General features: G+C 33.2%; 1 protein-coding gene across 1 annotated transcript in view; it reads right to left on the bottom strand.

The window, feature by feature from the left end:
* The window catches only part of LOC141342353 (dynein axonemal heavy chain 11-like), a 260,969-nt gene that overhangs the window by 183,215 nt on the left and 50,921 nt on the right, over window positions 1-26,833 (bottom strand). Inside the window, exons 45-59 of the mRNA XM_073846791.1 lie at window positions 23,477-23,650; window positions 22,020-22,224; window positions 21,525-21,690; window positions 20,716-20,818; window positions 15,428-15,667; window positions 15,178-15,339; window positions 13,074-13,267; window positions 12,823-12,985; window positions 11,051-11,174; window positions 8,987-9,129; window positions 8,716-8,877; window positions 5,020-5,253; window positions 3,222-3,368; window positions 3,026-3,139; window positions 880-1,023 (exon numbers count right to left, since the gene is read on the bottom strand). Coding sequence (XP_073702892.1) covers window positions 880-1,023; window positions 3,026-3,139; window positions 3,222-3,368; window positions 5,020-5,253; window positions 8,716-8,877; window positions 8,987-9,129; window positions 11,051-11,174; window positions 12,823-12,985; window positions 13,074-13,267; window positions 15,178-15,339; window positions 15,428-15,667; window positions 20,716-20,818; window positions 21,525-21,690; window positions 22,020-22,224; window positions 23,477-23,650 — 2,475 coding nt within the window. The remainder of the gene's footprint in view (window positions 1-879; window positions 1,024-3,025; window positions 3,140-3,221; window positions 3,369-5,019; window positions 5,254-8,715; window positions 8,878-8,986; window positions 9,130-11,050; window positions 11,175-12,822; window positions 12,986-13,073; window positions 13,268-15,177; window positions 15,340-15,427; window positions 15,668-20,715; window positions 20,819-21,524; window positions 21,691-22,019; window positions 22,225-23,476; window positions 23,651-26,833) is intronic.

Raw genomic sequence — 26,833 nt, 5'->3', positions numbered from 1 at the left:
CCATGATTGCGGTTTTGAGTAATGAACCAGGCTGGGAGTTTTTAAAAGCCTCAGGAATCTTTTGCAGGTGTTGAGAGTTAATTAGTTGATTCAGATGATTAGGTTAATAGCTCGTTTAGAGAACCTTTTCATGATATGCTAATTTTTTGAGATAGGAATTTTGGGTTTTCATGAGCTGTATGCCAAAATCATCCATATTAAAACAATAAAAGGCTTGAACTACTTCAGTTGTGTGTAATGAATCTAAAATATATGAAAGTCTGTTTATCAGTACATTACAGAAAATAATGAACTTTATCACAATATGCTAATTTTTGGAGAAGGACCTGTATACAAAACTAATCTAGAAAGGTAAAAAAGGAGTTAGAAAAAACTATAATATAATATAACTATAATATTTTTAGCTATGATGCTTTATTTGGTAAGTACAACATGTTAAGTACTGTACATACTGAATTGCACACATTTTATTCAAATCGGCTTAAAGTCAAGTAAATGTACAAACACATGGAATAACCCAGGATAAAACGTTAAGGCCAAAGAAGCACAATTATGATCTTTTCCTTTCCTGGGTTGCTCCTACTTGCAACCTCTGAATTTGCATCTGAATTCTTTATCCATCACACAACACACTTTCAAAAGCCATCTCCTCCCCTTCATGCTGACCTCATAAATCAACCTTTCCCTAATATTTCCATTTCTATCTCATGTGACATATATTTAATATTCTCTTCCACAGAAGTGCTTTCATAATGTAGTGTATTCATGACACTACTGTACATCGGGTTAGCGGGGTCTACGGGTCAAGGGCTGCTTGTGGATTACACTAGCATGAATCAGATGCCATTGGATGTGCTGTTATCATAGCAATGCCTTTACCTTGCCCATGAAGACTCTGGCGGCCTTCCACCCGCGGTCTTTTGGAATTCGCCCACGTGAAGCCAACAGCACCATCACAGCCGCGGTGACGTTAATCACAGCCTCGGGGGGATTCGGGAACGTCTTTAACTCTGTCAGATTTACCTACAAGAAACAAAGGAGAAAGAACTGAACTGCTAATTGAATAAGTGTTACCCTTTCAACCATCAAGTTCAGGTAAGACAAATATTTGGCACAAAACATTTCCCACAAATTTCCAAGCCATTACTTTATAAAATAGCAACATTTCCACTTGTTCTATTTTATTTTGTCCTTATTTTATTCAAAGTATAATACATATCTACGATGCAAAATTTTTACATAGGGTTTGCATATACAGTATGCCACAAAAGTGAGTACACCTCTCACATTTCAGCAATCTTCTCAGGGGACAATACTATAGAAATGAAACTTGGATATATTTTAGAGTAGTCAATGTTCAGCTTGTATAGCAGTATAGATTTACTGTCCCCTGAAAATAACTCAACATACAGCCATTATTGTCAAAATAGCTGGCAACAAAAGTTAGTACACCCTAAGTGAACTTGTCCAAAGTGTCAATATATTGTGTTAGCATCATTGTTATCTGGCACTGCCTAAATCATCTTGGGCATGGAATTGACCAGAGCTGCACAGGTTGTTTCTGGGATCCTCTTCCACTCCTCACAGAGCTGCTGGATGTTAGACACATGGTGCTTCTCCACCTTATGCTTGAGGATGCCCCACAGGTGTTAAATAGGGTTCAGGTCTGGAGACATACTTGGCCACCCCATCACCTTCACCTTCTTCTTCCTCAGGAAGGCAGTTGTCATCTTGGTGGTGTGTTTGGAATCGTTATCATGTTGGAAAACTGCCGTTCGACCTAGTTTCTGAAGGGAAGCCATCATGTTCTGCTTCAGAATGTACAGTACACAATGGAAGTCATGTTTCCCTCAATAAACTGCAGCACTCAGTACCAGCAGCACTCATGCAGCCCCAGACCATGATGCTACCACAACCATGCTTGACTGTAGGCAAGACACATTTTTTTCTTCTCACCAGGGCATCGCCACACATGCTGGACACCTTCTAAGCCAAATAAGTTTATCTTATAGTCTCATCAGACCATAGGACATAGTTCCAGTAATTCATGCTCTTGGACAGGTTGTCTTCAGCAAACTGTTTGCAGGCTTTCTTGTGAGCCAGCTTCAGACGAGGCGTCCTTCTGGGACAACGCCTATGCAAACCGATTTGTTGCAGTGTGTGGCGTATGGTCTGAGCACTGACAAACTGACCTTCTACTTCTGCAACCTTTAAAGCAATGCTGGCAGTACTCATGCATCTGTTTTTACTGTCACTTTCAATCAATTTAATGCATTTTTGCTGAATAAAGGAAAAACTTTTGAACAATAGTATATGTGTATATTTAAACAAAAAAAATCCCCCTCATTGTAATTTTTTTAAAGAATACACTACCAGTCAAAAGTATTTTTTGTATTTGTAATATTGTATTTTTTATTTATGTATTTTTTCCTGTGATCTAAGCAAAATTTTCAGCATCATTACTCCAGTCTTCAGTGTCACATGTTCCTTCAGAAATCATTCTAATATCTGAAATAAAAAGCTGTTTTCAACATAATAACATAATAACATATATATATATATATATATATATATATATATATATATATATATATATATATATATATAGCAGCAAATCAGAATATTAGACTGATTTCTAAAGGATCACATGACTGTGATGCTGAAAATTCAGCTTTGAAATCACAGGAATAAATTACATTTTAAAATATATTCAGATAGAAAACTTTTAAAACTCTTAAGGCCACTGCGCACTGAGTCAGAAATTTTCGTCCAAAATTTTTGCACGTTAAAAAATAAATACAACCTCACGTTATGTCAATCGAGTTTACACACTGCCTCTGAAATTTGTCCATCATAAAAAATTCAGGTTTGATTTTTCTGCGTTTTTGCATCCATAACAAGCATTTTGATAAGAAAGGATGTTGAATATGAAAAAAAAAATAAAAACGCTTACAAAATTGTCAGTGTGTAATGACCTTTACTGTTCAAAATCTTTTGACTGGTAGTGTACATTTTAAATATTTACCTTGTTGAGAGTTTGGAGAGCAGCTGTCGCTGCCTCTAAAGCAGGTTCAGCTTTAGCCAGATCCCGTTCACAATCCTTCAGTCTTTGTGACACCTCTGCTTGGATGGCAGCCACCTGCAGATGAAAACAGACTCACATAAGTGATGGGGAATTATTAAAGCACCATGTTGAGTCATTAAGATTTTGTTTCCTCTGCCTTTTGCTCCTCTAGGTCAGCATCCTTTCTCTTCTGGCTCACTCTTTCTGTCTGCAGGCCGATCCTGGCCATGAGTGCCTCAGTGGCCTGGTTCTTCAGCGTCAACTCCACTTCTTGTGAGTTCAGCTTGACTGTCAGATCCTCAACCTGATGTAAATATATAATGTTGACATTTAGTATATGATATTCTCTTGTTAATTCATAAATACCTTTTATAAGTCATGATTATATCAATACTCCTACTCAATACCATTCTTTTTTGTGGAGATATTAATATTTATTCAACAGTTCTTTCCGGTCCTCGAATCTGATTGGCTGAGAGGAATGTGATATCAGAACTCCAACCGTTTCACCGTTTGTATCACTTTCAAGTATTTCTCACATCAAGTGTCATGGCAGACGCCCAAATCCACTACAATTTCATCAATAATAATGTTTTTGTGTCACAGATGTAGTTTTAAGAGTTTTTTAGGCGAGAACGGGTAGGTTTAGACTTCAAATATGCGGTTTGTCACTAAAGATAATGTTTATTAAAAACGGGGTCAGCTGCCATTCAGCACTCATGAACCCGCTGAGAGCAACTTTACTTCAGCCAGATCTTCTGGGATTTACCGCTGGCTCTTATCTTATGGTCTCTATAGTGGTTAAACATGAGATATAATTTGTTTTGGGTAAATCTAACAGGCAGTCTTTGGTCTCATTTATTTTTTGTTCCAGAGCAGATAGTTTTGGCTGAGTGCAAAATCTCATCAAGTTATATTTTATGTCATTTTAATGCTGTATATCAGAACACCTTTGTACTTTTGACTGAATTGCCTAGCAACTTTTATGATGGCTGTTGTTGTTTATTAAATATTATTATTCAATAAATATAATGTTTGTTTGTTTATATATATATACACACACACATAATAGTAGTATTTAATAAAAGTATGAGCAGTGCTGTCATCAGAAATGACCCTTAACAGATGAAAGTATAGTATGAAAAAGATATCGCTTTCTTCAGCAGACATTTAAACTAATGCTTTATTGTGAATATGTGATTGAGCTGAAGAATGAATGCTGCACTAGATGCAGGTAATCACACTCACTCTGTCCATCTCTCTCTTTCAAAATTCCTTCGTTGCTAGTTCTAAAGAGACATTTTTAATTTAGCAATGGAGGCCTGGGCTCAGCTGTTGAACTGTCAAACTGAGATTTGAATCCGTGGTGGAAGGAAGAGGTTTGCACATATGAGGGTTTTTAAAGACGCTCCGTTGTTGTTTCTTATGTATTTATACACTCATGCCATCGAACAGTTGTATAAACGCAATCCTGTGCAATATGGCTGTATATTATCTGGCTACAATTTTCAAATTTTCAAACTTTTTGGTTAAAAATGTTCATTTACAAATAAAAAGAAACTCAATTTTCTGAATATAAATTTTCACAATCTTCTTTTAAAGTGCTTTCATCAAACACAAAATGTAATGATCAAATTTAATCTCATAATCAGAGTTCTCCAAGACCTCACAAACAGCTTTTTACAACTTGCTGAAAGTTGTAAAAGCAACTTTTTTTTAATCTAGATCCCATTACCAGATAAAAACCTCTGCAACATTTGAATACTAAACCCTATATCACAAAGGCAAGCAATCATCAGACTATCAGACTCAAGGTTTATGAGTCCCTCAGCCTTCGGTGAGTGATCTTGGGCATATTAACTAGCAGTAACTACATTTCTTCTCAATTCTCATTCATCGACTCCAGCCTTGAGGAGCTTACATTGAACCCTGTGGTGCCGATGAGCTCTACACACCTGAGAGGCTGTCGTCTTGAGTTTTTGAAGGCCAGACTGAAGCCTGCCGTGTCTCAGCTGCAGTTCCCTCTCTCTCTTTCCCAGCAGACTCTCGTAAAGTCTCAGCTGCTCCAGGAAGCTCTTGGGCGTGCTGTAGTTGTGCCTCTTCTCATTGCGGCAGTAGTGCTCGCTAACCTGCTTGACACTCACGTGAGCGTGGGCCATGAAAAGACTGATGGATTCCCGAACGGCCGGCTGTAAAGGCGAGAGTAGAGAGGGTAAGAGAGGGACCTGTACGGATTAAAGGCTCTTTAACATCCTCGGCTGTCACGGGCCCTGAAATATCATCTTCATAAATCCTGAATTCATCTCCAAGTTTGTATGCCTTTTGCTGGCTTCTGGACTTACTCAATCTGAAATTTAGGTGTAGGGCGCCGGGGGGAAGATTAAGCTGGTAGAGACCTGGGAAAATAATGGCCGAGGCTGGTGACACCCTGTATAAAGTAGGGCGAGCATTTATGTCACATGGCTTCTAACTTTCTGAGACTGCACGTTGTGTTTTGTTTATTGGTTATTTATGATGTACACTGCTGTCTGATGACTGACTCATTTATCAGACTGTTAAAGATCAATTCACGCAAAGGCAAATGCATTTTAAAAGATGCAAGAACACAGATCATAATTCACTGAAAAGCAATAAAACATGTACATGTAACTGGCTGGAAAAAGGAGACGGTTATAAATGAAGATCTGACATAATGCTATTTGATAAACAACGTATTGAGTTAAATGCATGTAAACAATCCATCAATCTCTTATACTCAAAGGTCACATTTACCTGTGACAGAAATAAAGTAATATTTTTTTCTGCAGTTCTGCTTTTTACACTTACAAACACATTTAGATAAAAAAATGTTGCACAAAGGTGGGATTTGATCATAAATCTAATCCAAGAGCGAATATATAAAAGATACAGAAATATAGTCATTAAAAATATAAAAATAGTTAGAATGGCTTTAAGAACCATTTCTTTCAACATACATACTTTTAAAAGTTTTCGAGCGGCAATTTAAAAGGGTGGCCAAAGTAAATGTGTTAAGAAATTATTATATACTATTATTATATAATTTAATTAATAAGACATTATAACGGTTATACTCTGTATTTCCACCACTGAATAAACAATACAAAATGTTAACTCGCAATTTTAACCTTTTTCTCATTTTTCGCAATTGCGAGTTATAAAGTTAGAATTGCGACACAAAAACACACAATACTGACTTTTTTTTCTCAGAATTGCTTGATACAAACTCACAATTCTGACTTTTTTACTTAGAATTGTGATTCTAACTCGCAATTGCGAGTTTTAAAGTCAGAACTGCAAGATACAAACTTGCAATTCTGATTTTTTTTTTCCAGAATTGTGAGATATAAACCCGCAACCGAGAGTTTTAAAGTCAGAATTCCAAGATATACATGTTTTACCTTTTCTCAGAATTGCGTGAAACAAACTCGCAATTGTGAGTTGTAAAGTCATACATTTGTGAGATATAAACTTGCAATTCTAACTTTTTTTCTTAAAATTGCATGATACAAATTTGCAATTCTTTCTCAGAATTGCAATATAAACTCGCAATTCAGATTTTTTTGCTCAGAATTGCGTGATATAATCTTGCAATTGCGAGTTATAAAGTCAGAACTGTGAGACATAAACTCGCAATTCTGAAATAGAGATATATACTCAGAGATGTAAACTCACAATTATTACTTTACAACACGCAATTGCGAATTAAGTAAATTATAAATAGTAATTTAAACTAAATTCTGAGAACATAGTTTTTTTACCCTCAATATTGGACTTCATATCTCACAATTCTGGGAAAAAAAGTCAGAATTGTGAGATATAAACTTGCAATTGCGAGAAAAAATGGTGGGTGGTGAGATACAAACTTGCATTTGTCGCAATTGAGACTTTATATCTTGCCAATCCTGACTTTATAAACTTGCAATTGCAAGTTATATCATGCAATTCTGACTTTATAACTTGCAGTCGCGAGCTTATATCACACAATTCTGAGAAAAAAAGTCAGAATTGCGAGAAAAAAAAAAGTTGCAATAACATTTTACATTTTTTTATTCATTGGTGGAAACAGGCTTCAATACTGTTCTGTGTGAATTTTAAAAAACTGATCAAAACTTTTGGAAGTGGTAGAAATGTCCCTAGTGTATCAGTCATTTATAAGTAAATGATGGGTAATTTTAGGAGTGGGCAATATACCGAAAATCTGTCAACCGGTAGAGATTTTGGACTATCATCTCTAACGTGGTTGCACACTCACATGACGTTGCTGCGCTACGTAGTCACGAAAGTGTATTATTTCAGCTGCTTTATAGGCCTTGAACGGTTAAATACACACACCTGTATGTGTTAAAATGCTCGTCTTTGCAATTATCCTCGTAAACACAGTAATTTAGGTCTTAAGTGAAAGCTGAATCTGGGCAGCTTTTAAAGTGACAGCAGTCTAATATTCCTGCTGTCTGTCATTCATGTTCATCAAACAACAAAAAAAGAAAATTTCCCATTGCTCTTGACTAAAATCACTTTTGTAACTTTAATATGAATGATATATTTAAATTACAGTGAAGAATATGCAGTTTTTATACATTTGATTACTTCATACAATGTATGTAGTGTTTCTTGTTTGTTTGTACTGTAGTTGTTTTGTCCTGTTCCTTGTAATTAGTTTCTTACTGTTTTTTTTTAAATCGCTGACTGTTTACTTGTCTTCAGTGAGCTTGAGGTTTTTTTTTTTCATTTTGTTTTGTTTTTAGGCTAGTAGTTTTTTTGTGATATCGACACTAAAGTGACATTAAAGACCGTATTTAAAGCAAAAATAACTATACTGTGATATACACCATAAAATAAGAAGTTCCCTGTTTGCATTTCCTGTGCGTTTTGATACAGTTTGAGAAGTTTTAAAGCAGTTTGAGAAGATGTTTGTTGTGAGAGTGACTGTTAGACGAATCTTTCTCTTCTCATCCACTCAAATTGCTTTGTGTAACTAAGGCCTGTAATTTATTTTACTTTCCTTAAAAAGCAACTGAATGCGTTATCTACACACATTATGAGATTAATTGTGATTACATATTTTAATTGACTGACAGCCCTACATTCCATACTCCAGTATAATAGTCTAACACTGAGTGAAATACGCAAAGAGAAAACAAACCCACAGCTGGTCACGAGTCAACACACACACTCCCACATCCCCGTACAAACTCTCAGCACAAGCACACAGTCTGGCTCAAACAGCTGTGGCTTCTCTGAGGGTCAGTCTGTGTGTATTAATCACCGTTGCTTTATTAGCATAAATGATCCTGCTTAGTGATCGTTCCACTGGTGCAGGGAAAACAACAATGCCGAGAGAGAGAGAAACTGCGTCTGTCATTGAGCTCACTGTGCATGTGATCAGCCATTTGTCTTCACTTCAGAGTCGAGCTAATGATGAGGAATCTGGTGCACATGTAAATGCGAAACAATTACAGTGTCTTTTAGCCTTTTAGTTTCTGTGTAAAATGAAAAATTAAACCTCTTTTTGCTAAGCCAATTGCAAGAAATGAATTAAAACCACTTCATGTAAACTATAAATCAATATGGTATTAAATAACTAAACCCAATGAAGCTACTTCGGCTGGCTGACGGATGCTCAGGTTTACCTGAATACTTGGGATGTCCTGCAGGAACTTGAGGCTGACAGACTGGAGGGCCTCCAGGGGCCATTCCTGGAACCAGTCCAGAGTGGTGCAGTTCAGCAGGGCCGGGAAACGCCGGGCACGTAGACGCAGGCTGTTACCTACTGGAGACATGCAGAGCACAACCTACACACACATACAGTACACACACACTGTTGACACTGATCTCAACAAGATATGCAATATACATTGTAACTGCTGTGTATATGAAAATAAACAATCACTGCTGTGAGACCTTGAGTTGTTGTCGCACACGATTCATAAAAAAGCTCCAGCAGTTCTCGCTGTTGTCCAGCAGACCCAGTTGCCGCACCTCACTCCTCACAGCTTTTCTAACACCATCCGCCTCCTCTTCACTTAACAGATCAGGGATCTCACCTGGGGCCAGACCACCAATAAACATGTTTATTCCACTTAAACAGGGGTCACATGCATTTATGTATTTACAAAGCTTTATATTCAGCAAGTAACATTAAGACACTAGTTAATGTTAGATAATATCTAGGTAACACTTTAGATTAGATACAGTAGTATTAATGCATAAAATGGCACAAATAAGCATTTCTGTTGTTAAAGTTGCAATAAAGCAGGCATTGTGAGATACAGTCGAGTGTAATGGATTACAGAGAAAGATGTAAAGCCAGGACTTTGTTCTATGCATTAGTTGTTGATTGCATCTTGAGATTGTGTATTCAAAAATGAAACCAGATGAAGGTGGACAAAATTATTGAGGACATCTGGCATAGACACTGCCATTTAAAAGTTTTGGATCAGTAAGATTTTTTGTTTTTAAAGAAGTATCTTATGCTCACCAAGGCTGCATTTTTTTGATTAAAAATAAAGAAAAAAAACTGTAATATTGTGTGATATTATTACAATTTAAAAGAACAGTTTTCTATTTTATTATACTTTTAATCATAATTTATTTCTGTGATGCAAAGCTGAATTTTCAGCAGCCATTACTCTTCAGTCTTTAGTCTTCAGTGTCACATGATCTCTCAGAAATCATTGTAATATTGTAATAAAAATATATTTTAGTTAAATTTGGCGTGAAATGAATATTCACCATATATATTTTCTAAATGCTTATTATAGACAGTCTTGCGAACAATTCATTCATGCATTTGTTTCATTTTTAACATTTTGACCTCAAAATATTTAATCGAAAAGTAAAAACGACTTCTCTCTGGTGATGCACTGCCATTCAAAAGTTTGTGATCAGTAAGATTTTTAATGTTTTTTTTTTAAATACATTTGTTATAGTTGTCTAAGTTCCATTTATTTGATCGAAAATACAGAAAAAAACAATAATATTGTTTGCAATTTAAGTCTTCAATGTCATGTGATCCTTCAGAAATCAATTGAATATGCTTATTTATTATCAATATTAAGCTGTATTAAACTCTTTCCACTATTGATAATAAATAAGCAAATTAGAATGATTTCTGAAGGATGACACTGAAGACTTAAATTGCAATATTATTTCACAATATTACAGTTTTTTCTGCATTTTTGATCAAATTAATGGAACTTAGACAAGCATCACAAACGTATTAAGTCGTTTTTACATTTTGAATACATATTTTGAGCTCAAAAATGAAACAAGTGCATGAATAAATTGTTTACAAGAATATCTATAATAACAAGCATTTAGAAAATATATAGGGTGAATATTCATTTCATGCCAAATTTTTATTTTTTTTTGTATAAAATAAAATAACATATTATAAATATTAGATCAAACACTATAATTAGAAAAAATAGATATGTTGCCTAAAGTAAGCTTAGTTGAAGTACTAAAATGATAATCTAAAACTATTTAGATATATTTGAGCACAAAAAAGTTTATAAAGAAACTATTATAAATGAAAATGCACACAACAAAATTAATAATCTTTAAAATTAAAACTGAAAATATAAAAACAAAACACACTGCCAAATAAGTGCTATTCAAACAAATCCTTTATGGCATGTAGAAATAACCTCTCTCTGGTGCATTTAAGCATTAGCAATTACACACGCATCAGTTAAATTATGTTACATTTGTTAACTCTGCCGCTTTATTCTGGTTCAAGCACTAAGCGGGTCTCCGACCTCTGCGCTTGACATCGGTGACAGATGAGAGCCACCATCTGTGTTCTGAGGGTCTTGATCCAATGACACGCAGGCCTGTTCCAGTCACCCTTAATCTACTTCACTGGCCCCGCTCCATTTACATATGTTTCCCATTCATCAGACCAACACACAATGAGCCCCCCTGTGGCGTGTATAAATGTGTGCGTGTGCGGGAGGCTCTGACCTGACGAGATCAGGGTGCTGATGATGACGAGAAAACGGTCCTCTGGGATCTGAGCGTCTGTGAGGAGCAGGATCGTGGGGATGTTTTTTACCCCCGTCTTCAAGTACAGTCCAGCCAAATCAGTCTGAAAATACATGAGAGACAGTCAAGCACAACCAGCATTAAAAAAAAAAAGTTTGAGCTGTGGCTTAGCAGTTAGAACGTGAAACATTGAGTTATGGTGCTCATGTGGGAAATTTGAGTTTGAATCTTGTCCGCAACGTGTTCCGATCTCATTTTACCCTCTTTCTTTCCTGTCACCTTCCCAATTTTTTTCTTTAATAATGACAAAAAAATCATTAAAAGCAACATGCACAAAAGTCACTTTAAATGCTCAAGCTCTAAAGTTGCTGGATCCTGATTGGCTATTAATGTTTTTATCAATCTTCAGCTGAACAAAATAAAAAAGCTTTAAAAGTGATTCCAATGATATTGCTACTCTGTGTCATTATCGTTATACCGTTGAGGTCAAAAGTTTACACCCCCCTTGCAAAATGTTAATTATTTTACCAAAATAAGAGGGATCATACAAAATGCGTGTTATTGTTTATTTAGTCCTGACCTAAATAAGATATTTCACATAAAAGATGTTTACATATAGTCCACAAGAGAAAATAATAGTTGAATTAATAAAAATGACCCCGTTCAAAAGTTTACATACACTTGATTCTTAATACTGTGTTCTTACCTCAATGATCCACAGCTGTGTTTTTTGTTTAGTGATAGTTGTTCATGAGTCCCTTGTTTGTCCTGAACAGTTAAACTGCTTGCTGTTGTTCAGATCTCAAAATCATACAGTCATTGTAGGAAAGGGTTCAAATGCACAAAATGCTGGAAAACCAAAGAATTTGTGGGACCTGAAGGATTTTTCTGAAGAACAGCAGGCAGTTTAACTGTTCAGGACAAACGAGGGATTCATGAACAACTATCACTAAACAAAAAAACAGCTGTGGATCATTCAGGTAACAACACAGTGTTAAGAAACAAGGGGATGTAAACTTTTGAACGGGGTAATTTTTTATAAATTCCACTGTGTCTTTTATGTGAAATATCTTATTCAGGTCAGTACTAAACAAACAACAACATGAATTTTGTATGATCCCTCTAATTTTGGTAAAATAATTAACATTTTGCAGATTCTAAAAGGGGGGTGTAAACTGTTGACCTCAACTGTAGGTGTGGTGTGTCTTTTAGGCCCAAATGCAATATTGTAAATTTACATATATGCATAGAAACAGGATGCGACCAAGATAAAGTGTCTTTTCATGATTAAGTGTAGAGGGCATCAAACAGTGAGTGTCGAGTGTATAGAGATCAATGCAGCTCAGCCAACTGGCCTCAGATTTACCACACACTGATGAATGAAATGATAGCAACGGCCTCATCAATAGGGCATTGAAATATTTGCCTTGGTTCTTTAATAGGATCTGGCAATTACTCCCCATTGCATCCGGGCAGGACTAAATGAGATCGATGGAGCCGGACGGGGTATTGATCAGGGAAAGTGTTGTCTAAAAGAAAGCTTGATCTCTGGTAATGAATCACCGCTATTTTAGATTTATCCTCACCTCACAGCAGTGATGGGTACTATGATTTGGGCAGCTGATGGTTTGGCACAACATCATCGTCACATTTGTTGTGGTTTCTGCTGTATGTGGTTTTCTAATTTTCATCTTGCACGCCATTGATTGTATTGTGTGGTCTATTGGCGTGAACTCTGAGGACGCGGTTACCTTTAGGTCCTGTATGTTGTAGCCCTTGCTGAGGGTGGGCTGGAACACATCCATGTTGGAGAGGTGGGCGGCAAGGCGGGTCAGGCTTTGTTTGCCACTGCCCCCCACACCTACGAGCAGGGCATGGCCTCTAGGACACGCCAGGATGCGAGTGATACGACACCTGCAGAAGCCAGTCAAAAAAACCATGTGTGTGTAATTACAGTTAAATCTGTATTCACTAAAGCACATACTGCAGACGTAGCACTCACACATGCTGCATGGCTTCCTGGAACAGCACCAGGTTCATGGCAGAGTGGAGCTCGTTGTAGCTGTCCAAAGCCTCATTGAGAATACAGCCGAGTTGCTCCCATCCAGCTACAGGCATGTAGGAAGGTTCTGCAGAGCCCACACTGCTGTGTAGGTATATTAGTGGCTCCTGCAACACTGCCTCTTCCTCCATTTCCTATAGGAGACAAATTGAACAACATGTTAAAGGACAATAGAATAACATATATATTTAAATCGCATAATAGAGAGTCTGGAGTTATACTAATAAAAAGTGAAAAATCAGGATTGTTTTTATTTTATTGATCTAATTATATACAGTCAAACCAAAAATTATTCAGACAACAGATATGATTTTTGAGGATAGAAAAATTAAGTAAACTGTGACATATTATACCCACAAATTCTTCATACAGTGGACTACTAGTAAAATTGATTAAAAATAAAATAAAAAATTTGGACCAAAAATGTAATTTGACACTTTGCCATGTTTTCTTACATATTTTTCTATCAAAGTTATCTGACATTATCAAGATGAATTTGTTCGGAAATAGTTTAACTCTGAATTCTTGTCATATTTCTTTACCATTTTCTAAACTATAGCGAATAAACTGTGATAATGTGTTGAAGGTGTCTGAATAAATTTTGGTTTAACCATATAATTATATATAACTAGATAAAAAAAAAGTTTAAAACAAACTTTAACTTGGCTTGAAAAAGCATAGCCAGAAAGTTTGAAGTATTTTTTTGTGTGGTTTTTAACTTTTAAAAAGTTTGAAGGTTTTCAGCTATAAATAGTTATGTGTATGTAATTTAAGATAGAAAGATAGATAGATAGATAGATAGATAGATAGATAGATAGATAGATAGATAGATAGATAGATAGACAAAAACGCAGCTAAACCAGCTAATTTAGCAAAAACAGCTGAAAAACAGCTAAAACCAGCTGATTTGGCAAAAAAACACACCTGAAAATGAGCTAAAACCAGTTGGTTTAGAATAAATAGCTAACAACCAGCTAAAACCAGCATATTTTGAAAACATGGCTAAAACCAGTTGGTTTGGAAAAAACTGCTAAAAAACAGCTAAACAGCTTGATTTCGCAAAAAAAGAGGCTAAAAACAGCTACAACCAGTTCATATAATTAAAAAACAACTAAAACCAGATTTAGCAAAAACACCTGAAAACCAGCTAAAACCAGTTGGTTTAGCAAAAAACAGCTACAAACCAGTTAAAACTAATTGTTTTGTTGGTTAAGAAAAAACAGCTAAAACCAGTTAATTTAACAAAAATAGCTAAAAACCAGCTAAAACCAGTTAATTTAGTGAAAACCAGCTAAAAACGAGTCAAAACCAGATATATATTTATATTATAAATTGTAGTAATTATTTATTTATTTATTTATTACTATTTTATTTATTATATTAACAATGTTTTGGTATATTTCTAATCCTATTTTTCTAATATTCTTATTTTTAACGTACGAGTGTGGAATGAAATAATTACTTAACTTCTTAATTTATTTGTTATTATAATACATTTATTTATTTTTTATTTATTGTTTAACACTTAAAATATTGTTGTTGTTTGTTTATTATATTTCTATAGATTTGGTGTATTTCTTTTTCCATTGTGCAAAATATTCCATAATGCTGAAAACAAAGAAAAGAAAAAAATGAAATAATGTAGTGTCCTTCAGTTGTATTTATTTATTTTTACTTTTTTTGGTGAAAGATGCTGATTCATTGAAGGCTTTAAAGGGATAGTTCACACAAAAATTTTTGTTCAAAGAAAACAAAAACATGATGCAGGAGCTAGCATTCTGACGTAGAATTTACAAGCATGGATCGTGGTACTGTTGTGAATGCATATCGAAGGCTGACAGAGAAGATAATAAATTGTTGAATGAATTTGTTATTTTTCTTTTTCTTCTTTAATATCAAAAATATCTTAATTTGTGTTTCCGAAGTTGAATGAAGGTCTGATAGGATTTGGAATGACATAAGGGTGAGTAAATAATGACAGAATTGAATTTTGGGTAAACTATCCCTTCAACAGCAGTAAACATGTCTTGTTTTGCTGGTTTACCTCAGAGGCCTGTCGTGCGATGTCTGCCTGCAGCCTATGGAAGAGCTGAAGGTCAGATGTTTCAGAAAAGCGATCTGAATATACTCTTCTGGATTCATGCATCCAAAGTCGAATCAGATCCGCACCCTTTCTAACACACTCTGGCCTGGAGAACAGGAGACCCTGCATGCACATACAAACAAAGGTACAAAGTGTTGGCTGATTCAACATATTCACAGTTTAAATTACTGAGCACAAAGGAAATGCTTACCTGGAACAGCCGAGAGAGATCCCACAGGTTGAAGAGATAGTAAAACTTTGCTGAGGTGGGGAGGAAGTGCTGGAGCACCCTGTCATGGAGGGCTACAGCCGCTTTCACCACAGCAGGAGCACTCCTCACCACAGCTGGGGTGAACGGCAACCTCTGCAGGTGAAAGCTCAAGATTGAGCCAAAGATGGAGCTGAGGGTCTCAGAGCTGGGTGTGCCGACCGCTAACACTGTGAAATGCCTCTGATGAAAATTAGGATGAAGATTTGTCAGTGATGTCTCTCAAACACAATTTTTATATTATGGTATCCACCATATTCTTCAACGTGCAAGTAAACTATGGCAAGACTTCTGGTTTAATAGCTATAGGGAAACAACGAGAAGAATAACAACATGCAGTAAACGGCAAAACTGTGAACTGTGAACCAGTGTGTTTATAGTTAAGATAACACATTAAAATAACATGGTAAGACAAACTAATTTGCAATATCAAGTAGCCAAACCAGCTGTTTTATACAGGTATGTACAGCTAAATGGCCGGTCCCATTCTTATGGGGAAAAAAGGTGGATACAATATACTTTTTTTTACTACACATTTTTTTTTACCACAATCAAACAACTGTGCTTTAGTGCCACATTCAAAAATAAAAAAAATACTTATGAGATTAAAGTCATAATTTTTCAAGAATAAATAAAAAATTATGAGAATAAAGTCCAAATATTTTGAGGATAAAGGCGAAATATTTTGAGAATAAAGTCGAAATATTTTGAGAATAAAGTCGAAATTACGAGCATAAAGTCAAAATATTTAAAGAATAAAAAAAAATTATGAGAAAAAAAGTCAAAACATTTAGAGGATAAAGTCAAAATATTTTGAGAATAAACTCAAAATTACGAGAATAAAGTCAAAATATTTAGAGAATAAAGTCGAAATATCTTGAGAATAAAGTCGAAATTACGAGCATAAGGTCAAAATATTTAAAGAATAAAAAAAAATTATGAGAAAAAAAGTCAAAACATTTAGAGGATAAAGTCAAAATATTTTGAGAATAAACTCAAAATTACGAGAATAAAGTCAAAATATTTAGAGGATAAAGTCGAAATATTTTGAGAATAAATTAAAAATTATGAGAATAAAGTCCAAATATTTTGAGGATAAAGTCAAAATATTTTGAGAATAAAGTCGAAATTACGAGCATAAAGTCAAAATATTTAAAGAATAAAAAAAAATTATGAGGAAAAAAGGTCAAAACATTTAGAGGATAAAGTCAAAATATTTTGAGAATTAAAAAAAATTATGAGGAAAAAAGGTCAAAACATTTAGAGGATAAAGTCAAAATATTTTGAGAATTAAAAAAAATTATGAGGAAAAAAAGTCAAAACATTTAGAGAATAAAGTCAAAATATTTAGAGGATAAAGTCAAAATATTTTGAGAATTAAAAAAAATTATGAGGAAAAAAAGTCAAAACATTTAGAGAATAAAGTCAAAACATTTAGAGGATAAAGTCAAAATATTTAAAGAATAAAAAAAAAATTATGAGGAAAAAAAGTCAAAACATTTAGAGAATAAAGTCAAAATATTTAGAGGATAAAGTCAAAATATTTTGAGAATAAAGTCGAAATATTTTGAGAATAAAGTCGAAATATTTTGAGAATAAAGTCAAATAATTTTGAGAATAAAGTCGAAATATTTTGAGAATAAAGTCGAAATTATGAGCATAAAGTCAAAATATTTAAAGAATAAACAAAAAATTATGAGAAAAAAAGTCAAAACATTTAGAGGATAAAGTCAAAATATTTTGAGAATAGTGTTGAAATTACGAGAATAATATCGAAATTACAAGTATTTAGAGGATAGAGGATTTAGAGGATAAAGTCGAAATATTTTGGGAAAAAACTCAAAATTACGAGAATAAAGTCGAAATATTTTGAGAATAAACTCAAAATTACGAGAATAAAGTCAAAATATTTAGAGGATAAAGTCGAAATTATGAGAATAAAGTCAAAATATTTAGAGGATAAAGTCAGAATATTTTGAGAATAAACTCAAAATTACGAGAATAAAGTCAAAATATTTAGAGGATAAAGTCAGAATATTTTGAGAATAAACTCAAAATTACGAGAATAAAGTCAAAATATTTAGAGGATAAAGTCAGAATATTTTGAGAATAAACTCAAAATTATGAGAATAAAGTCAAAATATTTTGAGGATAAAGTCGAAATTATGAGAATAAAGTAAAAATATTTAGAGGATAAAGTCAGAATATTTTGAGAATAAACTCAAAATTACGAGAATAAAGTCAAAATATTTAGAGGATAAAGTCGAAATTATGAGAATAAAGTCAAAATATTTAGAGGATAAAGTCAGAATATTTTGAGAATAAACTCAAAATTACGAGAATAAAGTCAAAATATTTAGAGGATAAAGTCAGAATATTTTGAGAATAAACTCAAAATTACGAGAATAAAGTCAAAATATTTAGAGGATAAAGTCAGAATATTTTGAGAATAAACTCAAAATTACGAGAATAAAGTCAAAATATTTTGAGAATAAAGTCAAAATATTTTGAGAAAAAAGTCGAAATATTTTGAGAATAAAGTCAAATAATTTTGAGAATTAAGTCGAAATATTTTGGGAATTAAATCGAAATTACGAGCATAAAGTCAAAATATTTAAAAAATAAACAAAAAATTATGAGAAAAAAAGTCAAAACATTTAGAGGATAAAGTCAAAATATTTTGAGAATAATGTTGAAATCACGAGAATAATATCGAAATTATAAGTATTTAGAGGATAGAGGATTTAGAGAATAAAGTTAAAATATTTTGAGAATAAAGTCGAAATTACGAGCATAAGGTCAAAATATTTAAAGAATAAAAAAAAATTATGAGAAAAAAAGTCAAAACATTTAGAGGATAAAGTCGAAATATTTTGAGAATAAACTCAAAATTACGAGAATAAAGTCAAAATATTTTGAGGATAAAGTCAAAATATTTTGAGAATAATGTCGAAATTACGAGCAATAAATCAAATTATTTCAAGAAGAAACTAAAAATTAGGAGAATAAAGTCAAAATATTTCAAGAATAAACAAAAAAATATAAGAATAAAGTCAAAATATTTAGAGGATAAAGTCAAAATATTTAGAGTATAAAGTCAAAATATTTTGAGAATAAAGTCGAAATTACGAGCAATAAATCAAAATATTTCAAAAAGAAACTAAAAATTATGAGAATAAAGTCAAAATATTTCGAGGATAAAGTTTCAACTTTATTCTCGAAACATTTTGACTTTATTCTCGAAGAATTTTGACTTTATTCTCGAAACATTCTGACTTTATACTTAAAACATTTAGACTTTATTCTCGAAATATTACGACTTTAATCTCATAATTGTATATTTTTTTATTTTTTAACATGCCATTAAAACGCTGTCATACAATCAAGCCATTACATATGGAACAAACACAATTAATAATTTGAAAACCGTCTCCCTTTGAATTATTATATTTTGAATATGGTCATGACCCAAGGCATACTGAATTAGACCAAAAATTAACTGATAACTTTTTTGTTGTTGTTGTTAATTATTTTGTTTAATTATTCCTATTTATCCCCTAACATGTAACGTTTATATTTAATATTACTTCTATAGAAAATAACATTTTATAATTACTTTAATTGTAATACATTTAATTTTTAATATATTAACTTATATTTTTAAAAAATACTCAAAACTGTATAATATACAGCACCACATTTGTCCATGACACTGCATGCCACTTTATAAATAGTAATATTGACAGGGGTGCACGTACTGTAAGTGTGTAAATAAGTTCAAAGCACGTATTTGCCTACCGACATGGCTGCAGCTGTTAATGCACAATTACCATTTTAGATTGACAAACTGTTATACTGTATTTTATTCGAAATGAAAGTATAATTCTAGGCTTTTCACTGCCGTTCTCAAAGCACAATGTAAAAACGTGACATTTCATTCACTGAACGCTTTTTAATCGGAAGCGCTAAACCCGGCAGAAGTGCATATACTTACTTGCGTATACAACCTGCCAAAATAAAAGCTTGCTAATATATTATCATTTTATTTTTATGCTTACTATAAAATAATTGTATTTTTATTTAATATTCCCTTTTTATTTTAAAACATTATAATATTACCCCACTTCATTATTTTGCTTATTATTTTATAATAAAAATATATATATATATATATAAAGTCCAATGATATTATTATTACTATTATTTTTTTTTTTTTTAAGAGTTATATTTAAAGGACCAAACCAAATCTCCACATACTCTTATAAGAACCAGGCTAAAAAACTTTGACATAAGTTTTGACATAATTTATTACATTATTGAAGTATTTCTATATGTGGCATAGAAATTGATTATAATGATTGTTAATAATACTTCCACACGGCAAAAAGTAGTGAGAATGATAAAAGGTTTGTTTAATATATTTTAACTCTAACACTTAACTTTTTTAAGGGGAGACACATAAACACTGCTTTTTCATGCAGCTGTCAAGTTTGAGATTTTGGGCTTTTTGGTGTTTCATAAAGTGTTTTTTCAAACTAGTGGAAAGAAAACACCCAAAAGACACTGTTAAGTGTTTCTTTTATAGCACTTTATCTATTTGTGTCAATAGATTTCGATTACAATCCATATTTTTAAAAGCAGTTTTAAAAAAAATATTTTTTTTCTCCTACACTGAGCCATAAATCTCCAGTTCAGAAACATGTACACACACCAAACTTTACATTTTTATTCCTGTCCATATTCTGAAGGTTATTACAGAGGGATTTGTCCATATATAATTTGCTTAATTTTATACAACATTTTATTCCCCCTAAAATGGTCAAAAATACATTGTTTTGTCTGTTCAAATTTTTTTCTGAATTATGGAGTGACAATATGAGATGCCCAAAATCCCTTCTGTAAAAACATTTGACTCTAATATGTCAAAAAAAATTAAACGATAATTTTGAAACTGACTTCATCCAGTGCTTAGATTTTTGTACTAGAAATGTACATATTTCATTAAATAATGCATCATTTGCATAATTAAACCTAACATTTTTAGAAAACTTTTACAATTACAATTATCTATGTAATCAATTAATTGGGTAAGTAAGGTGATAACCATTAGTTGTTTTTTTTAGCAGTCTCACCTTAACTTAATTTCGTTTTGATTCTACATTAAAAAGCATTTTCAATTCAATTCCGAATGCTTAACACTAAAGAAGCTCTTACAAAAAAAATTCAAATACCTGCAGTCTGGGGTTAATCGTAAAGCCCCCCGATGTTGGATTCATACAGGAGACATAATGGGTGTTGTGTATGTCTTTCATTGTTAACTTCTGGCTGTCATACCTAGAAAACAAGACAGAAAATAGTGTCGTAGAGCATTTTGACAAATAATATCTGTATTAAAGGAGTAGTTCACTTTCAGAACAAAAATTTACAGATAATGTACTCACCCCCTTGTCATCCAAGATATTCATGTCTTCAGTCGTAAAGAAGTGGGTTTTTTTATTTTTTTGAGGAAAACATTTCAGGATTTCTCTTCATATAGTGGACTTCTATGGTGCCCCCGAGTTTAAACATCCAAAATGCAGTTTAAATGCAGCTTTAAAGGGCTCTAAATGATCCCAGCTGAGGAAGAAGGGTCTTATCTAGCGAAATGATTGGCTATTTTCTAAAAACATTCACAATTTATATACCGAGCTAGACAAGATGAGCATTTGAGGTTAAAATGTATATAAATTGTAATGTTTTTTTTTTTTTTTTTTAGAAAATAACCCATCGTTATGCTAGATAAGACCCTTCTTTCCTCAAATGGATGGAGCCATTTGAAGCTGCATTTTGGAAGTTTTTGGAACTCTGGGGCACCATAGAAGTCCATTATATGGAGAGAAATCCTGAAATGTTTTCCTCAAAAACATAACTTCCTTACGACTGAAGAATGAAAGACATGAACATCTTAGATGACAAGGGGGTGAGTACATCATCTGTACATTTTTGTTCTGAAAGTGAACTACTCCTTTAAGTGGAATAAATTGAAGAAATGTCACGTAACCAGTGCTTGTAATCCAGATGCTGGCGTATAAGAGTATGTGGCTGAGATGTCCCGTAACTGTCCACAGCTGCCATGTTCATGTCATCAATGAAATAGATGAGTCTCTTGTTTCTCGGAGGTGCGTAACTCCTACCAGCCTTCCTCTCGAGAGGTTTCTCCATTGCCTCTGAAAATAATGACAAGAAAAAGTGTTATTTTAAAGCCATCATCAGTACGTAAAAAGGAGATTTTTTGGTCTCAAATTTGTATTGCTTGATATGTGTGAACAGATTTAGACCTACTAAAAATGTATTGTTTTAGTCTTAAAGGTTTAATAAAGCAAACGTTTACTCAACATCTATTTAAGTAACCCCTGAGGTATATTTGAGTGGAATCAACTATTATTACTATAACTGGATGAAATGAAATTTGGTCTGTGAACCACAAGGAGGTGCTGTTCTACACATCTGGAGACCTTTTAGAGAAATGTGATGAGATGCATGCTGTCACACTCACTTTGCAGCATGGAGGCAGTGGTATGAAAGTGAAGGGGAACTTTTGCGGTTATAAAGTTCTCCGGTAGTGTTTCCAGAAGGTTCCTGACTACAGCAGATTTCCCAGTTCCTGCTCCACCGACCAGCATAAGAGGCTGAGACGAATCCAGCAACATGCTCACGAAATACTGCAGTCTGACCGTCTCAACTGTTGGGACTAACACAGACTGTGGACAAAAAGAAAAGTGCATTTGATCACTCAAGTCAAAATCAAAAAAAATCAAAAAATCCTCAAAAATGTATCACAAGCAGTACAAGTGTTTTCAACATTGACAACAGTAACTTTTTTTCCTTAGAATGATTTCTGAAGAATAAAGAATTACATGACACTGAACACTGTAATGGTGCTGAAAATTCAGCTTTGACACCACAGGAATATTACATTTTAAAATATTTGGTCACACTTTATTTTAGGTGGCCTTAACTATTATATACTTATATCAAAAAATAAGTGCAACGTACTTAATGTGGTCATTTTGCATTTTGTTTTGCTTCTTTTAAGGTGGGATACAGGTAAGGTTAGGGACAGGTTTGGTGGTATGGGTAGGTTTAAGGGTGGGTTAGGGTGTAAGGGATGGGTTCTGGTAATTACAGAAATGATTTACAAATGTAATTACATTTATGTTTTTTAAAAAAGATAAGTACAATGTAAAAACATGTATGTACACAATAAGTACATTGTACCAAATGATTAATTTAAATGTAAGTACATAGTAGTTAAGGCCACCTAATGTGAAGTGGGACCAAATACTTTAAAACAGAAAAAACGTCTTTAAATTATAACAATATTTCACAATTTTGCATCACATATTCATTTGTTTGTTCTTAATGTGCAGATCCCTTCTGAAAAAAAGAACCAAAGCTCTTGCACAATTAAAACACAGTTGTAAATACTCGTATTTCAGGAAAAGCTGTGGGATACTTTGCTAGAGCACTTTGAATGAACTTTTATGAACTTTTAGAACAGATCTGCAAAGCGACACGACAAACCTGTAGGCCTAGTTCATCACTATGACTACCCTATTATCAACATTACAAACTGCTTCCAAGTATAAAAACAAAGACAATGGCCTCACACACACATGCATAATTCTGATTACTCTGAACAGTAATCAGATCCAAAACTCCTCTGACTGCAGGTTCAGCTCATGATGGAGGGAGGTTGCTTTCTCTGTATCTGTTCACTGACCCACTCTAATGCACTAACTGCACTAAATTAGCATGCCATTATTCTGAAATTAAAGTGGTTCTCTGTGAGAGTGAATTTTCTCAGGAGAATTTTCTCAGCGGATCACAAAGAAATATATTGTGTTGAAAACAACATGTTCACAGCATTTTACTCTGCATGTAACAGGAAGTATTGTGTATTCAGAAAGTTCTTAGGCTTCAGCTTTCTGCAATACATGATCCTGTCCTCACCTGTACAGGTGAATCAGGGTCCATCTCAAATGCAGGAATCCTGTCGGTCCATGGCAGGAAGCGCTTGGAATGAGGATCTAAATAGTAGTCAAACACGGAACCCTGGATAGGAAACTTCACACTCTTCATCTCTTTAATCCACCACTGGCTAAACTCTGCCCGATAATCATGGAGCTGAGAGATTAAAAAAAAAAAAAAAAGCATAAATATAATTATGAAGATCCATTTTAAAATGATGCCCAATTTTCATAGATGAGATTAAATATTTATGGGATTAAATCCTTTTTTTAATAAAAAAAAGACTATGGGTGAATTTCAAACTATGATCTCTCCTGTGACAAACAGTATAAGCTCAGCTTTGCTCAAATTCAGGGAGAAATTAGTGTAAAAAGTATTAGCAAATAAATCAAATTTAAATTAAATGTAAAACCATTTTCTTAATTTCAGACAAACAAAACAAACAAAACAAAAAAATATATACGATGCTATAAACACAAATACCAAATCCTGGAATGTAGCTCCACCAAAAGCCCTAAAACATACCAAACAAAACACAAATACCTGATCATATAATGTAGCTTCACCAAAAGCCCAAGAACATAAAGCAAACCAAACGAAAAAATAATAATAATACATGATCCTGGAATGTGGCTTCACCAAAAGCCCAAAAACAAAACAAAACAACAAAAATACCTGATCTTGGAATGTAGCTCCACCAAAAGTCCAAGAACATAAAGCAAACCAAACGAAAAAACAAATACATGATCCTGGAATGTGGCTCCACCAAAAGCCCAAAAACAAAGCAAAGCAAAACAAAGCAAAGCAAAACAAAACAAAACAAAACAAAACAAAACAAAACAAAACAAAACAAAAAACAAAACAAGGATAAATGAGCTCTACGGTACCCATGCACACTAAACAGACAGAACGCAGAATAATAGAGCAATAATTTTGTGTAAAATATACATTTTTGCAAAAATATTTGTTGTTGGACATTAAATGTGACACATGTAGAATTTTAATCCTACATGTAAGTGTATTTTTATGAGAGCAGTAACTGTAAATCAAATGCAAGATGGCAAATACAGCCCTAATTACTAGCTCAAATGAGAATGTGTATTCTTCTTATCGGTTAAAATGTAGTCTGATTTCTATTATTTATTTTCATTTTTAATTGAGTAATTTTTTAACTTTTAGTGTTTTTAATGCTTTAAACAGTATAATGTTAGATTGTTTTAATGTTCTACTAATAACTATAATGGTAGTGCTGTCATAAAACCAGAGAGAAAGCCTGCAAGGCTAGAAACTGCTGATCAACTGAACGTGCAAGTACCAACTACGTTAAAATATTTTGATGTCTCTAATGTCATTAAATCTTGGGCACGATAATTTGAATGCAGTCGGTTGTAGCCTATATTTTTATTTTTTTATTTATTTAAGTTGCATTTTCTGTATACCTTTATTTTGTTATTTAAGTGTTCCTAATTGGTCAGTGTAACTGTAACTGAGAGGAACTCAGTTTGGCCCGACAGTGAGCCTGCAAAACAAAACAAAAACAAAAACAAAACAAAACAAAACAAAACAAAACAAAACAAAACAAAACAAAACAAAACAAAACAAAACAAAACAAAACAAAAACAAAACAAAACAAAACAAAACAAAACAAAACAAAACAAAAAACAAAACAAAACCAAAAACACCTGGGGGGTGTTCCATAAAACAAGTTTACCAAATAAGTCAGGCTTATTTCAGTTAGTCTGACTTATTTTGAGCCAAATCAAATGACAATAAGTCAGACTAACTGAAATAAGCCTGGCTTATTTGGTAAACTTGTTTTATGGAACACCCCCCTGATTCTGGAATGTAGCTCCACCAAAAGCCCAAGAACATGAAGCAAACCAAACGAAAAACAAAACAAAAAACAAATACATGATCCTGAAATGTGGCTCCACCAAAAGCCCATAAACAAAACAAAACAAAACAAAGCAAACAAAACAAAACCAAAAACACCTGATCCTAGAATGTGGCTCCACCAAAAGCCCAAAAACAAAACAAAACAAAACCAAAAACACCTGGGGCCCGTTTCAGAAAGGAGGTTAAGTGAAAACTCTGAGTATGTTAACCCTGAAATGAGGGAAACTCTGGGTTTTCGGTTTCAGAATGGGAGGTATGTTAAACCTGAGAAAGCAGAGTAAGTCAAGCCCGTTTCTGAAAGAGAGGTAACTTATACTCAGAGTCAGTTACCATGGCAACTTACTCTGTGAACCTAACCTGGTCGGGAGCAGGTTTTCTTCGGTAAACCCAGAGTTTCTTTCGGTCTCCTCCCCCTTTTTAAAGCGCAAGTGATGTTTAAATACATCATTCATTCATTTATGCTTCAAAAATGCTTTTCTTAATGAGTGTTTTGGAATGTAAATTTAGTGCATTTTACTTAAAACATGAAAAATAATCTTAATGCAACTGGAAACAAGATTATTTTTCTTACCCAATTGACAGATAATATTCAAAATAAGAAAAATACACTTAAAAGATTAAATAAACACCTTACACTGTACACTGTAAAAAAAATATATAAAAAATGAAATAAAGTGCAAAAACAATAATTTTACAGAGAGAAGTTTTTACAGAAAAAAGTTATTTTACAGATTTTTCGTTGTTTCAATTATGATATTTAACTTTAATTTAAAATTTTTTGTTTGGCAGACACAGCTTCCAGTCATTTGACCGTTTTTTTACGGGACCTTTTTTACAGTATAAAACCTTTATTTTACAAAATTTCCCTTGTTTCAGTTACAATATTTTACTTAACTTTGTGGTTTTTGTTTGGCAGCTGTATCTGCCAGTGGTTTGACTGTTTTTTTACAGTGTAAAACCCTTATTTGACAGATTTTACCTAGATTACTACAATAAAAGCACTAAATGTTCTACAGAGAAACACTGTTATTTTACAAATCATTAAAATAAAAAAAACCTTCAATAAAGTTTCAAAGCATGCTCAAGGTGGAAAATGGACAGTTTTATTTAAAAGACAAAATACAAAGTCTTTACAAATGCCATATAAAATGTACATTTAAAATTTTTAGCTTTTTTTTTTAAAGAAATACAGCACAATTACATTTAAAATACTGTGCTGATGAAGAACATGGAACAGTTTCATCAGAATGTTTAATTAAATATATATTCAACTTAAGACAACTTCACTTGCAGAGAAAATATGTCCTGATAATTTACTCACCCCCATGTAATCCAAGATGTTCATGTCTTTCTTTCTTCAAATAAAAAAAAAAGTAAAGTTTTTGAGGAAAATATTCCAGGATGTTTGCATATAGTGGACTACAATGGGTTGAAGTTGAAGTT

This window comes from Garra rufa, chromosome 9 (assembly GCF_049309525.1).
Source record: "Garra rufa chromosome 9, GarRuf1.0, whole genome shotgun sequence".
Lineage (NCBI taxonomy): Eukaryota > Metazoa > Chordata > Actinopteri > Cypriniformes > Cyprinidae > Garra > Garra rufa.
This window is presented reverse-complemented; position numbering and strand designations above follow the sequence as displayed.